The following is a 13,292-nucleotide window of genomic DNA, read 5'->3' on the forward strand; positions in this document are numbered from 1 at the left end:
ACGCCAAAACTGCTGAACAGATTCACCGTGAAATGTAAGAAGCTGAAGTCCAGACAGAGGGGACGGAGACCAATCAGGTCAATGACAGGACGCTCTGTCCAACCGGCCGTCCAACTGCACGAGACGGACGAGACAGATCACCAGCAACAATCCCAACGATCATTTAGTCTAAAGGCTGAATTCTCACAGTTTGAGGCTGCTTATCTGGGCTGGTGAGGCAGACTAATACAGGCTGTCAGTTCAAGATGAAGTCCAGCTGCAGGAGACGAGTCACTGAAAGCTGGACAATAATTCATCCTGCAGGTCTCCGTCCATCAGCACAGCCACTGCCTGTGTCTCACTGGCTCTCTGCAGCAGCCACCCACACAGGGATTAAAGCTCTTTACATCAACGCCGTCATCAGGCCGCTCTTTAATCCCCCGTCACTGTCTCAACTCTGAAAACATTATGGCTGCAGTAACGTCTCCAGCATCACCCCAAAGACTCCCCCCGGACGCAGCCAAGCAGCTCCGTTATCACACGCTGGAGAAGAAAGACAACACGGCTGCGTACACAGACCTGCAAAGACAGGACGAATGAAAGAGGCGAACGACAGATTTAACGATTCAGAAAAAGAAAACACTTCACTGTCACCATGTGGGCCAATAGCAACTCGTTCAGCTCTCAATGCAACGTCACAGGTTTGTATGTCATCTACACTGAATATAAAGCATAGTTATTTGGTATTTAAGTAGAATTTACATGCAGGAAAAACAAGCAGAAACCTAAAAATTATGACTATTTGTTGTAAAAAGCAAACGTGTTCAGTCGCAGAGCAGAAGGTGAAAAAGTTTCAGCTTCTCGTTTAAACGTAGAAAAAGAGAAATTTAGAGGAGCTGCAGGTAGAAGTGCATTACATCTATTTTACTGAGAATAATGTGAATTTCCATTAAAGTCTGGATGTGTGTGTCGACATTAGATTTATTTCGAAAAAGCAGGTTTTTGGATTCTGTGTTTCAGGCTGAAATAAGATGAAATCTGCTATTTTTTCCTGAAAAAAGGAGATTCTGACTTTTGCTTTTAAACCAAATGATGGGAAATACACGACTGCTTGGTTTGCTAAAGCTTTTGATTAAAGTAAATATATCTGCTCAACGATTTTAATCATTCTAAATGCTGAACTATTGGCTTTTACTGGCTACTGTTTTTAATTTTCCTTTAATTGTATTTTATTTTATTTTTTCTATTCTCTTCTAATTTCTTCCTTTCTTTCCCTCATTCTTTGAAATGTATGATTTTAATGTATTTTTATGCTTCTGTAAAGCACTTTGAATTGCCTGGTGTATGAATTATGCTATACAAATAAATTTGCCTTGCCTTGTTTCAGTGACTTTAACATTTCTGCTGATGATTATTCTAGTTATTTATGAATATTTGCTTGATGTATGTGTAATAAAAACCACGGTGAAGACGAATCCCTGCTTTGTGCTCAGTATCTGGATGGTTTGCCGTTCCCTGCTCCACCGCACCGTCTCTTCTTTTAACTCGGTTTTTCAGCAGGCAATTTTGAGCATGGCTTCACTGAGTGACCCCTCTGAAGCTCTGCACCTCTGGAAGACCCCAGTGAAAACGGTCTGTTAGAAAAACAGACGCTCGGTTCAACACGGTGGACGAAGGGCGCTTTGTCCTTCCAGCTCGGCTCGCGGTGCAACAGCGAGAATACAAAGGAGGGCAGGTGGAGCCTGGGCGGGGCGGCTGCTGAGCGCTCTGTCCACAGGGTGCAGCACAGCTGATGAGAAACAGTCAATTATTTAGACTCATCATTGGGAGGCTGGGCGGTGTCTTCAGGCCAGAGCGTCCGACCCTGTGAGGGACGTCCACAGTACAGTACTGAACAGGACCTGCTGAATGTTTCATCACGGCTCAGCGAGTCCTGATTTATTTAAGGAAAGGTCAACCAGGACACAAAGAAAGGCTTCCAGGATGGACACATGCATGAAGACCATGAATGTGACGGACATAAATCTAGAAGAAACCTCAGAAAACGTCCTGATGAGGATCAGCACGCACACACGCACACACACAGGACAGCAAAGAGGAAGCAGCTGATTAAACTAACGAGAAGCCGACTCATGACGATGACATCAGAGTTTCATCATCCCTGCAGAAAATATTAGGGCTGATCTGATCCGACCCTCATCAGGCTGACTGACGTCCACTGACCCACGTTAAGTTCAGGTCCACTCATTCAGGCCAACGCAGACGCTTCCTTAACAATGAGTGTGTTTCAGTGTGAAGGCGTGCCGACACTGATTTTCAATCGGCTGTCGTTTCCAAAGAACACGTCGATGCAGTCACGTTTCATGGCTGAGCGTTGAAACATTAACTGTTTGAAGCTTTTATTAAACTAACTTTGATTACAGACGGAAAACCATGGACGGCTGCAATCCTACAGCAGAAACACTGCGTTACAGGTGATAGACAGGCCCGAGGTGACGCTCTGTGCTGTTATGACTTTAATGTCTTGGTTTCAGACGTTCATGCCGGAGCATTACTTTCTGGTCAAACACGCTGAGCATCAGTATAGTTGGAGGACAATGTCAAACCAGTGCATCCGTACTTGTAAGTGCTCGCTGGTGAAACGACTGTGTGGTGTTATGAATCCATTTCCCGGAGCGGCCGACATGAAACAAGGAAATGAGTCTGCAGAAGTGCAAGTGCAAACAAACTGAGCAGAGATTACGAATCAGCATCATTTCAATTTGCTTACAGACAGTAAGAGGCTGATCCCCCAGGAGATAAAGGGAAGAGTTAACTTATTGGCAAATTATTTGTGTCTGCTCATTCTATTAAAATATGAGCGGGGGTGGGAGCAGAGAGAGAGGGCCGGGGCGAGGGAGGCTGGGAAATTATACAGGAGGAGATCAGCACATCTATCACTGTCGCTGAGCCAAGTTAAAGCTCGAGTGGAAATCACAGAGTTTGGCTCGCTCAAGACTTCAAGGACACACGCACACTTCCAGAGGTGGCGAGTCCGGGAAGTTTCAGCAAGGGACGAGTGGTCCCGCATCAGACCTGACAGTCCCGGACTAAGCTCCAGCTCGCAGGATGCGGGACGCTGGGACGAGGAATCACTTACCAGAAACACCCGGTAGGCGTCTTTCCTGGTGACGGGGCCCCAGCAGGGGTCTGTGTCGTTGTACTTCACGCTGCCAGCACTGCAGGAATGGTTTCCACTGCACAGGACAGACAGCAGACAGACAGACAGACAGACAGAGCTCAGTGTTTGACCCCTGACCCTGAAGCGATGCACGCTGCAGACCACCACCACCGTCTTCTACACTCACAGTCTGAACTCTCATTACTTGTCATGTAAAAGTTCCACGTTATGAAAGACATGACGGGATGATTCAGCTGAAGGAAAGCAGACGCTGCGTGTCTCATCAGTAATCACAGACTGCATCGCCGCCGCCCGACAGTCTGAGCTCCAGTAGAATCATCTGGATCCGTCCGTGCTGCAGTTTGTGCCTTCAGGCGAACTAAACTGCTTTTGAAGTCTCAGTTACATCTCACATTTATTCCTGCTGGAAGGTTAACAACGTCTGGACCACAGTGGAGGAGAGTTTAATGCGATAAGACAGCGTCAGTGTGCTGTGCCTCAGGACAGGACGAGGGAGGCTCGCTTTGTCACAACAACAATTAAAAGACGAAGAGGTCACACCGTTTTTCAACTCCAAACCACGAGATGGATTCTGATTCTGAAATGAATTTACTGCAACGGGACGTGAGGCTAACAGAAAAGGACTTCTTCAAACTTTAACAGCAGTGAGGAGTGTTTGTCGCCCCCTTCAGGCAGCGAGAGGAACTACACAAACACTGAAAACTGTCTGGCTAGGCGAGGAGCTTCGTGACGTGGGTCAAGTTTGGCTGTAACCAGAGTTTCTTTCCAATGACGACCTGCAAACGCTGGTGTTAAAATTCAGGCTTATCGCAGACAGTTTATAGGTCATTTGCAGTCACATGATGTTGGATTCAGAAGGAGGGCAGCGGTCGGGTCCTCTGAGCAACCTCAAAAGACGCAACACAGGCATTCTGAGTGTGTGTCATAGTGCTCCCTGTGCACAAAGCCACTTCCTGCCCTCCATCTGCAAACAACCTATTAAAGACCACAGATTAAAGTTTCTCTGAAACCTTTCAGAAACTGTCAGATCATCACTGTCAGAAACTCGAGCTGCCTGAGATCGTCTGACTAAAATAAGACAAAGAGGGAACGGCTATTTCTGTGGTCCAGGATCTGAAGGGCAGAGACCGGGACTGTATGAAATATCTTATTCTCGCCCAGTTTGGCCGACGGACTGGCAATAAAAACATGTCTGGAAGCAGGTGAACACCAGCGAGGTCAGCGGGCCTAAAGGCCTCTGTCACCAAAGTTTATTGTCTTAATCTGGAGATCAGAAGGTGACAGCGGGACCAAAGCGTGGGGGCAGAGGAGCCGGAGAGACGAGGACAGCTGCTCCGTCTCGCCAAGATGGAGAGTAGAAAATGTTCCAAACGTTGTTCAGGGGGAACATCCATAAAATCTATCTGTACATAATTCATGTTTCACCATAAAACAGGATGAGTGTGATAAAGGAGCGCATTGTCTCACCAGGCGACTTCCATCAGCGATATGGGCACGGCGGCCGCGTAGATGGCCAGGTCTCCGTACAGGTAGACGATGATGCAGATGTAGAACATATTCACGCCAACTGAAAGGCAAACAGAAAAGATCTCAGGGCCAAGTTTGTCTGCGGGAGGAAAACCAGCAGGAGGTGAAGAGGTGACAGGCGAACACATTTCTCATCGTCCTCAGCCGTCTTGATGGATGCGTCTCAAACCTGACCACTGCGGCGCCGTCTCTATTAAAATGCACTCTAATCCACACCTCCTCATTTCATCCCTCCATCCCGTTTCTGGGACAGCAGAGGCTCATCTTATTGGTCCAGTGAAACATATTAATAGCATTAATTAAAAAACTAATCACACACCATGAAGGAAAATGTCCTCGTCAGCCTTTCCTCTCCACGGCGGCGAGCTCAAGGCGCCCGCCTTTCTCTCCTCAGCCGCCAGGCGGCCGGCAGGCCGAACCGGCCGCCTTCACCGAGACAAGATGGAGAGCTTTAACGGGCAGACAGATCGACACAGCACCTCCCATCCATCACGCTCTTCACGTCTCAGAAGGAGGTTCAACCGTCCAACTGGACCCCTCAGCCAATTCATTACCGACCAGGAAATTAGAGCATCGAGTCCATTAAACAGGAATAAAAAGTGACACATTTACAGCTGCACAGACCTCGGCCATTCTTTTATGAATTAAAGGCTGAGGGTTCCTCAAAGCCTTCAATTAAACCAGGATAGACGGAGAAAACATGAGGAACTGGCAGCCCAATAAACAATTAACCGTAATTTTCAGCATTTTTCTTGATTTATTGGTTCATTAACCTGAAAAAACATCATATAACCTCATGTAACGTCTGCAGATCACTGGTTTTATCTGAATCCAAACACATTCAATGTACAGACAAGACAAGTCCAATCAAAAGTATCACAGAGACATTAAAGTCATTACACCAAACAGAAAGTCAAATGACAAAGATTTGACGAGCTCTGCTCAAAGGTCCGACATGCGTCAGTTGATAGAGGCATTAAGAGGCAGAGCGAGACAATCAGCGCAGAAGACGGCAGCGAAGGACGGTTTTTAAAACGCTTCATCTAATCAAAACTTTAAAAAGATGCAAGTGAAAGTACGACGTGACCAACTTCATGAACGCAGAGAGCTTCAGTTTGAAATGATCCTCCTGAACTCACACGATGAGATGTGTGTCAGATGATAAAAACACTGAATGACAATATTCTAATGAGGAAACTACCAATGACATGTTGCACTGAGACACACTGCTGCATAGAGAGGACACCGAATTTCACGAGTCTATGTATATGAACGAAATGTAAAGTACGTATATTTCACTGTTTCTAATACTCTGACTTGGATCTTCATCGATTCTGCTCTGATATAATTCAGGTGATCACAACACCAAAGACAGAGCGACCATCTAGGAGTTAGACAGACATCAGGGAACCTTTGGACGCTCAGAGGAGACCATCCTCAGCTGATGGAGTCCACCAAACGGGGAAGAAAGTGTCTTTGGGACCATCATTACAGAACCTTGGCTTTAAAGAAGAAGACGGAAACTGAAGTCTCTCTCAGTCTTTTTCTCGCCGTCTGAGGAAACAGTCCCTCTCCACGCGGCGTGATGTCTCCTGTGGCAGCGTTGGACGAGGCGTATTAGCGTCCCGGTGGCAGATAGCAGAAACAGGACAGACCGTGCTCTGCCGCCGCTGTCAGTGAGCGATAGCGAGGCGAGCGCGCAGCATGACCACAGGGATGCAGGCCTTCACGCCACTGTAACTAATTTTTGCCAATTACCCGGAGCCACAGGCAAAAATGCTGCAAAATGGGTCTTCACGTAGGAGCCCGGCCTTTCATGTAGCTGTGAAACGCATCACTATCCATCATCGCTCGGCTCCTGACTGACAGCAGCTGACAGGCTCCCTGCGAGAGGAGGCTGGTTAGTGCACAGAGTGGGACCTGATGCATGTTCAACAGCAGGGACTTAAAGCTGTACGTTACATAACAGCAGTGAGAAACACAAAAAGTCTGCTTTGACCTCTCCTGCGAAGAGTTTCACGGTCACAATTCAGTCATCAGCACGTTCAACAGCGAGGAGGAAGAAGGGATTTAACTTTGAGTTTCACCTCATTCATCGCTCTCATAATATTCCAATTCGTCCTCTTGTGGGAAAATCAGAGTGAGCTTCTGATGACGTGAGATTATGGATGCTCACAGATCAGGTCTAAATACAGAAAGCCCCACAGGCCACAACACTGCCAACAACGCGCCTCCAGAGTGAGCCAATCAGGACAGAGCAGAGGAAGAACTGACACCGAAACGTCTGCGTGACGAAGGCAACACATTTAACCTCTTTGACAGGACACAACAACAATTAATCAACAGGTAATCAATGACATCAGGGCTGCAACTGATGACCATTCCCACTATTGATTAATGTGTCAATTACTGTGTCCGTCAGTCAACGACCCAAACAGAGAATCCACACTGCAGTTATCCTCCAGCTCAGTCTGACCATCACAATCACAGCATCTGAAAACCTCCAGCCGACTCACGTTTGGCACGTTCACCTGAAAAACCACCAGAAGCAGTCTGAGCCGATTCATTTTCAGACACCTGACGACTCACTGCAGCTTTAACGGACGCCAACGCGACTGTTTTACATCCAGAACGAGGCGAGCAGCAGAAACTCTTTGCTGAAGCAAACCGATGGTGAATTTTTGACAAAAAACATCAGCTGAAAAGAAAATCGATGACAATACAATTAACAATTGTACAATTAATCTTTAAAAAAAATGAAATTACGATGTACTGTAAACTGAGCAGGACACTGGAATGATGTCCGTCAGCACCCTCTGCTGGACAAACGATGTAATGGCACATTTCCACCATCACATTCGCCAATCTGGAACTTCCTGTTATTTATCCACCAACACGCATCCTGACAGTAATAAAGCTGCTTTAAACAAAGGACGCATCAGACGGCCGTTCAGGACAGACTGACGGAACCACTAATGTCTTTTATATTTGTTTAATTTGTGTAATTTACTTATCTTTAGCCTCAATATTAGCAGTATTACATTATAACATCTTAGAAAATCTGAGCCACTTCTTCTCTCAGCTCTGCATCCAGCCTCCTCCTCAGGACTCCACCTCGAATAACGAACTGTTGGTTTGATCACAGAGCGCCATCGTCACAAACTCCCTGAATGAGAGTGCGTCTCCTCGCAGGCTGACACAGGAGGCTATCGTGGCAGTGGCTTATGGAAAATGACTGGGCGGCGAGCTGAAGCAAACACGTCCATTTATCTTCCCGGTGGCTCAGGCACTCTTCATTTCACTTCTGCTCGTGATGCTCGAGTATGACATTTAAGTAAAAGTCAGGGAAGTATTAAAGATGGATGTTTGGCTCTCGTTAAAGACGGGGGCGGGTTACAGCACAGTGAATTATCATTCGTCCCACCGTCCGGCGTATGTCAGGGGAAGGACGGCCCACGCCGAAGAGACAATCCTGCTGTTTGCATAGCCGCCATGTTCACCACCACATCGCATCACAGAGCTCAGAGAAGCTGAGACGAGGTGCTGATGCAAGGACAGCCCTCTGTGAGTCCCCCCCCCCCCGTGTGACTTTAGCCAAAGTCGTCTCCTAATCAACTTTCAAATCATCAATGTGAAGGTTATAGCACCACCTTTCCACAGCGGAGCAGATAAACCAGCCCCATCAACATTCCTGTCGGCGGCGGCGGCGGGTCGGGCTGACACCACACCCATGGCCTTATTCCAAGCCTGCTCCGCCGCCGCCGCTGCCACCACGTCAACTGCAGTCCAGGAGGAAGTCGATGCCCTCCTCGAGCGCCTCCTCAACAGCAGGAGAGACGCCTTCTAACGGCCTGCAGAGGTGCAGGGCAGCGTGCACGGCGAGCAATCACACCTGCAGGTCATCACCAATGAGGAGCGGGGACGCGGCGTTTGATCCTCGTGTGACTCGACGGACTTGTTTGCACTCTTCATGAAGAACGAGGCGGCAGTTTGTCCTCAGCTGATTTTCCTCTGCTCCGCTTTCCAAGAAAGACGAACTGCTGGTCATCAACAGCTGTCCCCTCACTCCCATAATCCCCTGCAATTTAAGTTTGTTTCCTGGGGTCGCCTTGAATTATCGCTTCTCACAAACTGCACAGCCTTTCCCTCAGAGGGAGCTGAGATCGACATTTTCAGGCATTTTGGTGAAACTGCAAACGTTCTCGGTGTAAATAAAGAGCTCCTAAAGGCCTGATTGTGTTTATTCCCACAGTTATCAGATTTATTCATCAATCTGCTGATGTTTATCTCGTCAAACGTCATAAAATCCCCCAAAATCCCGTCACAAGTTTCCAGGCTGACACATTAAAATGACTTCATCTTCTGACAAACACTCACAGATATTTAATCTATTAACACAAAAGAGGAAGAAAGCCTGAAAATACTGCTGCAGAAAAGCTGGAACTTGCTCATCTTATGTAGTCAAAGCTCTTGAGTTGCTGCTTGTGTTCAGACATTTCACAGATGTGCTAATATCTAAAGATTTAAAGGATGCCTGGCTCATAAACACAGGTGTGAGACTGGGGGACAGCAGGTAGGAGGGGACCAGTTGGTGCCTTCAGGACAGACAGAGGACTGTTTTCCGTCCCTCGTTCAGCAGGCGCTGGGACTCGTGCTCCTCTAATTCATTTCTGATTAGAGTCACCGGGCAGCTTTCCAATAGCATGTGGAGGGAGCGAAGCGGAGAGAAAGCTCATTTCCTTATTACCAATCGATACCTGCACGTGTCTCACCTGCGTGCAGAAAGGTCATCAGCACAGATTTTCTTCAGCGCCTCACCTGAAGAGGCAGGACGGCGGAGCTGAGTGACAGCAGGCTGAATGATGCCGGCGCACTGCAGCTTTAACAGCACGAGCTGCATGACGCCACGCATGAGTGCGTTCACACGTGTGGGCGCGAGCGTGAGCCGGGCGGACGTGTGTGCGCGACCCCGTGTGTGCACGTGTGTGGCGAGTGCTCCACCTAGTGTCCACATGCTGAAGGACACGACATGTCAGCAGACGATGCTGTCAGAGCTCTGACCTTTTGTTGGTCCTTTATTCCTGCGACAACGGGGACGCCGCAGACCGCCGAGTCGCTCGCAGCTGGTGAAGAAGAGCCGATCGGCGCAATGCAAGCAGACAGGCAGAGGGAGGGGGCGGGGGAGGGGGCGGAAGAGGGGGCGGGGGCCGCAGCGTGCACACGCCAGGCCAGGACGGCGCACTGATCGGTCCAAGAAATGTAAAGCCGCAAGGTTGTTCTGCGTGGCTCAAGGTGAAGGAGACGAAGGCTTCGGCTCCGAGGCCTCGCCGCCTCCCACACACAAAGATTAACAGCCCTGATGGAGTCTCAAACAGGTAATTACAACCAAAGGCAATTTATCCATTTATAATTACATCCAATTAGAGCGCCAGCAGCGCTCCTTTGTGACTGTGAGGATTGGACAGAAAAGGTGTAAAAAAATCTTTTCCAATTATCCCACACAACCTTCCCGACTCGTCCATAAATGTTACACGTGGCTAACGACGGCGGCGGCTAATTGAATAACGAGGCAATGAGACGAGAAGCTGGAGGCCAGAAGAATATTACCTTTGTTGAAGAACATGGAGGCCATCTGACCCATCTCCACCCGCTCCACGATGTCGAAGTGATCGACGTGACCTCCCGACCTCTCTGTGAAAACATGAACGCCGTCCAGTGAGTTCAGCGCACAGCGGAGCCACATCCTGCACCACCAGAGCAGCAGAGCCCGGTGGACCGAGTCCACCGAGACTGAGACCGACTGAGGGACAAAAGGTCCAGTCTGACCATACTATGACTAAAAACATCCTTTCAAATGGCTTAAAAAGTCAGTTTACTGTTCGCACTTGTTGAGATTTATTCCCTAAACTGAGATTAACAACAAGACGATGCCTCGTTTTGTCTCACCTACAGTCCAAAATCCCCAAATATTCATCTGACATCATTAAAAACAGAGAAAAGTCGAAAATGCACACATGTGAGAGACTGAAACCAGAGGAAGTCTCACGTCCTGCTTGATAAATGATTATGAAATTATCAGAAGTGTTGATGGTTGTCTGTCCCTCAGCTCGTAGACGTTCAGCACTGGTCTATTGTCTCTGTGTTGTCCACCAGTGTCCATGTTTCAGGTGTTGAAATAACATAAATATGAACCATAAAAACAATTTGCACAGGATATTTAAAAAGCAGTCAAAGGTACTTGGATAACCTTCGAAACGTCTCGTTAGTTTTGAATTAAAAGCCTCTGCAAAGGTTAACGGAGCAGTTTCCCCGTCGTCTCGTCCGTCTCAGCTTTGTGTTGAAAGCTGTGTACTCACGGACAGACAGGATGGGCTTCGTCTCCGGCTCGGATCGGCCTCGGCCCACGACGTCATCGTCCGAATACTCGGAGGTGGAGTCGCTGTCGTCGACCTGCGGAGACGATACGAGTGTGTGAAGCTCCTTTTTTTTTTTTTTCCTAATTTCTCCACATAAACAACATTCGGTTTACAAGCAATTAGCCTGACGTTTATTTGCTGTGTGTGACGCAGAGGGAGGCAACATCTGGAAATTACAAGCAACAGCTGGGAAGCACTTTGGAGAGAGGAGGGAGGACACACACACACACACACACACACACACACACACACACACACACACACACACACACACACACACACACACACACACACACACACACACACACACACACACACACACACACACACACACACACACACACAGCAGATTAATGTCAATTAGCCGTCAATGATCGTCAACTTTGAGTGTTATAATCTGAATTAATAAGTGACACGCTGGCCGGGGCTGAGGGAGGAGGAGGAGGAGGAGATGAAGAGTGACAGGAGATGATGGCTCCGTGACAAACAACAGCAAACAGAGCAAGCGCCACAATGACAGACTGACACGTGCAGCAACGGGTGAACTTCAGACGAGCGCTCAGGCCTGAAGGCGGCGATGAAGACGAAAAGTCAAAGGTGAACGAGTGAATCCTCACTGCTTCACGCAGGTGAGTCAAATTCAGCTCGCAGCTCATTAACAGCGCTTCCATCTGCAGCAGCATTCATGGTTTTAAGTGATAATCTGCATCCAGCTGCTGAGTCCTCCATCACTGTGAACTGAGGATCTTTGGTTTTGGACTGCTGTCTCAGTGACTCTCAGTCCTTATTTAGACGATTAATAATGAATCACAAGTTAATCATTTAAAAGGGTTTAAATGGAGGAGCTCCTTCCAGAACGTTCCTCTGAAACCATCTGCTAAACTGAACACAGATACACTCCAATAATGTTCAGAACGTCATTTCTAGCTCCTGTGTCATTAGAACCATAATAACACAGATCTTTACCATCATCATCATCATCACTGATGTCATAACAGACCAGTAAAATGAAGTCGCACTTCCCTTAAACTTCCAGCAGAGGGCGGACACACCTCCACAGGCGGTGCCAAACATTAAACGTCCAATCAGGACGTCCCTCTTTGATGCTCCAGTCTGAGATATTTCAGGCCGATTTGTCCCATAAAGAGTCAGAACATCTGTTCTGGAGTTTGACTGAACCAGCGTGAGATCATTTCTGCAGCAGCTGACGCAGACAGGAGGCCACGCCCTCACCTGTACTCTCCAGTTTCCACCTGATAAACCTAAATGAGACTTTCTCACCGAACACACGGACGCACGGCTGTAAAATAAGGCCTTGGGTTTCCTTAACACGCTTCACTCGAGCAGAGAGACATAAAACGCATTCAGCGGCTAACATTTCCAGATTTCCTCCTCCCTTGTTTTCCATTACGTGGGAGGAAAAGGCCGAGAGGAGCGCAGCAGCCGTGAATCACGGCCGAGCGCTCGGCCTCAGCTCGTCGTTCTGTTGTCCTCAGGCTCATAACTCCTGGACCGGAAAGCCAGCGGCGTTAAGCAAGACGACTTGTGCACCAGGGGAGAAACAAAAGGCAAAGGCTGAGCTGTTCACAGAGCACAAAGTCTTTTTCTCAGTCAGACTGAAAATGATGGAGGACCAGCTTGTTCCCCTCGTTAATGGACTACAGTCCTACACTGCCCACTTTGCCCAGATTGGGTTTCTTATAGACGAGCGGCAAGAGACACATTTCACTTGTGCTGGGATTGGACAATAAAACAGAAACAGCCTTCTAAATTAGAAGAATACGGCTTCCTATTAGGAGGAGGACCTCCTCTCCAGCTTTAAAATGAAATATTCCAAAGTTTCTTTACTTTGCTGAGCTACAGGTGATCGTTCCTCTCAGCAGAAGAGGAAGAGGAGACACAGACGAGGTCGTAAGCCTCAGCCCGGAGGACAAAGACGTCGCTGATGAGAGACTCACCTGAACACTGTCAGCTTTAAAGTGTTTCAGGTGTTTAATGATGACGCAGCAGTGACCTCAGCTCAGCTACGATCACACCTCCTGATGATTGGTTCACAAACGATTGTGTTAAATGAAGATGCTCTGCAGTGGGTGTCCTTCCCCCAAAACTGACCTGACGTTCCTTTAAGATGCATTTCAGCACGACGCCAGCTGTGAAGCCACAAGTATGAATCCAGCTTCAACTCAACT

At 48.0% G+C, this 13,292-nt stretch overlaps 1 protein-coding gene across 1 annotated transcript in view; it reads right to left on the bottom strand.

Annotated features, from left to right (window-relative positions):
* The window catches only part of tmem104 (transmembrane protein 104), a 42,568-nt gene that overhangs the window by 26,469 nt on the left and 2,807 nt on the right, over positions 1-13,292 (bottom strand). The window contains exons 5-8 of the mRNA XM_070981881.1: positions 11,044-11,137; positions 10,295-10,378; positions 4,628-4,727; positions 3,119-3,215 (exon numbers count right to left, since the gene is read on the bottom strand). Of these exons, the coding sequence (XP_070837982.1) occupies positions 3,119-3,215; positions 4,628-4,727; positions 10,295-10,378; positions 11,044-11,137 (375 nt within the window). The remainder of the gene's footprint in view (positions 1-3,118; positions 3,216-4,627; positions 4,728-10,294; positions 10,379-11,043; positions 11,138-13,292) is intronic.

The sequence above is a fragment of the Chaetodon trifascialis genome, chromosome 15 (assembly GCF_039877785.1).
Source record: "Chaetodon trifascialis isolate fChaTrf1 chromosome 15, fChaTrf1.hap1, whole genome shotgun sequence".
In the NCBI taxonomy this organism is placed as follows: domain Eukaryota; kingdom Metazoa; phylum Chordata; class Actinopteri; order Chaetodontiformes; family Chaetodontidae; genus Chaetodon; species Chaetodon trifascialis.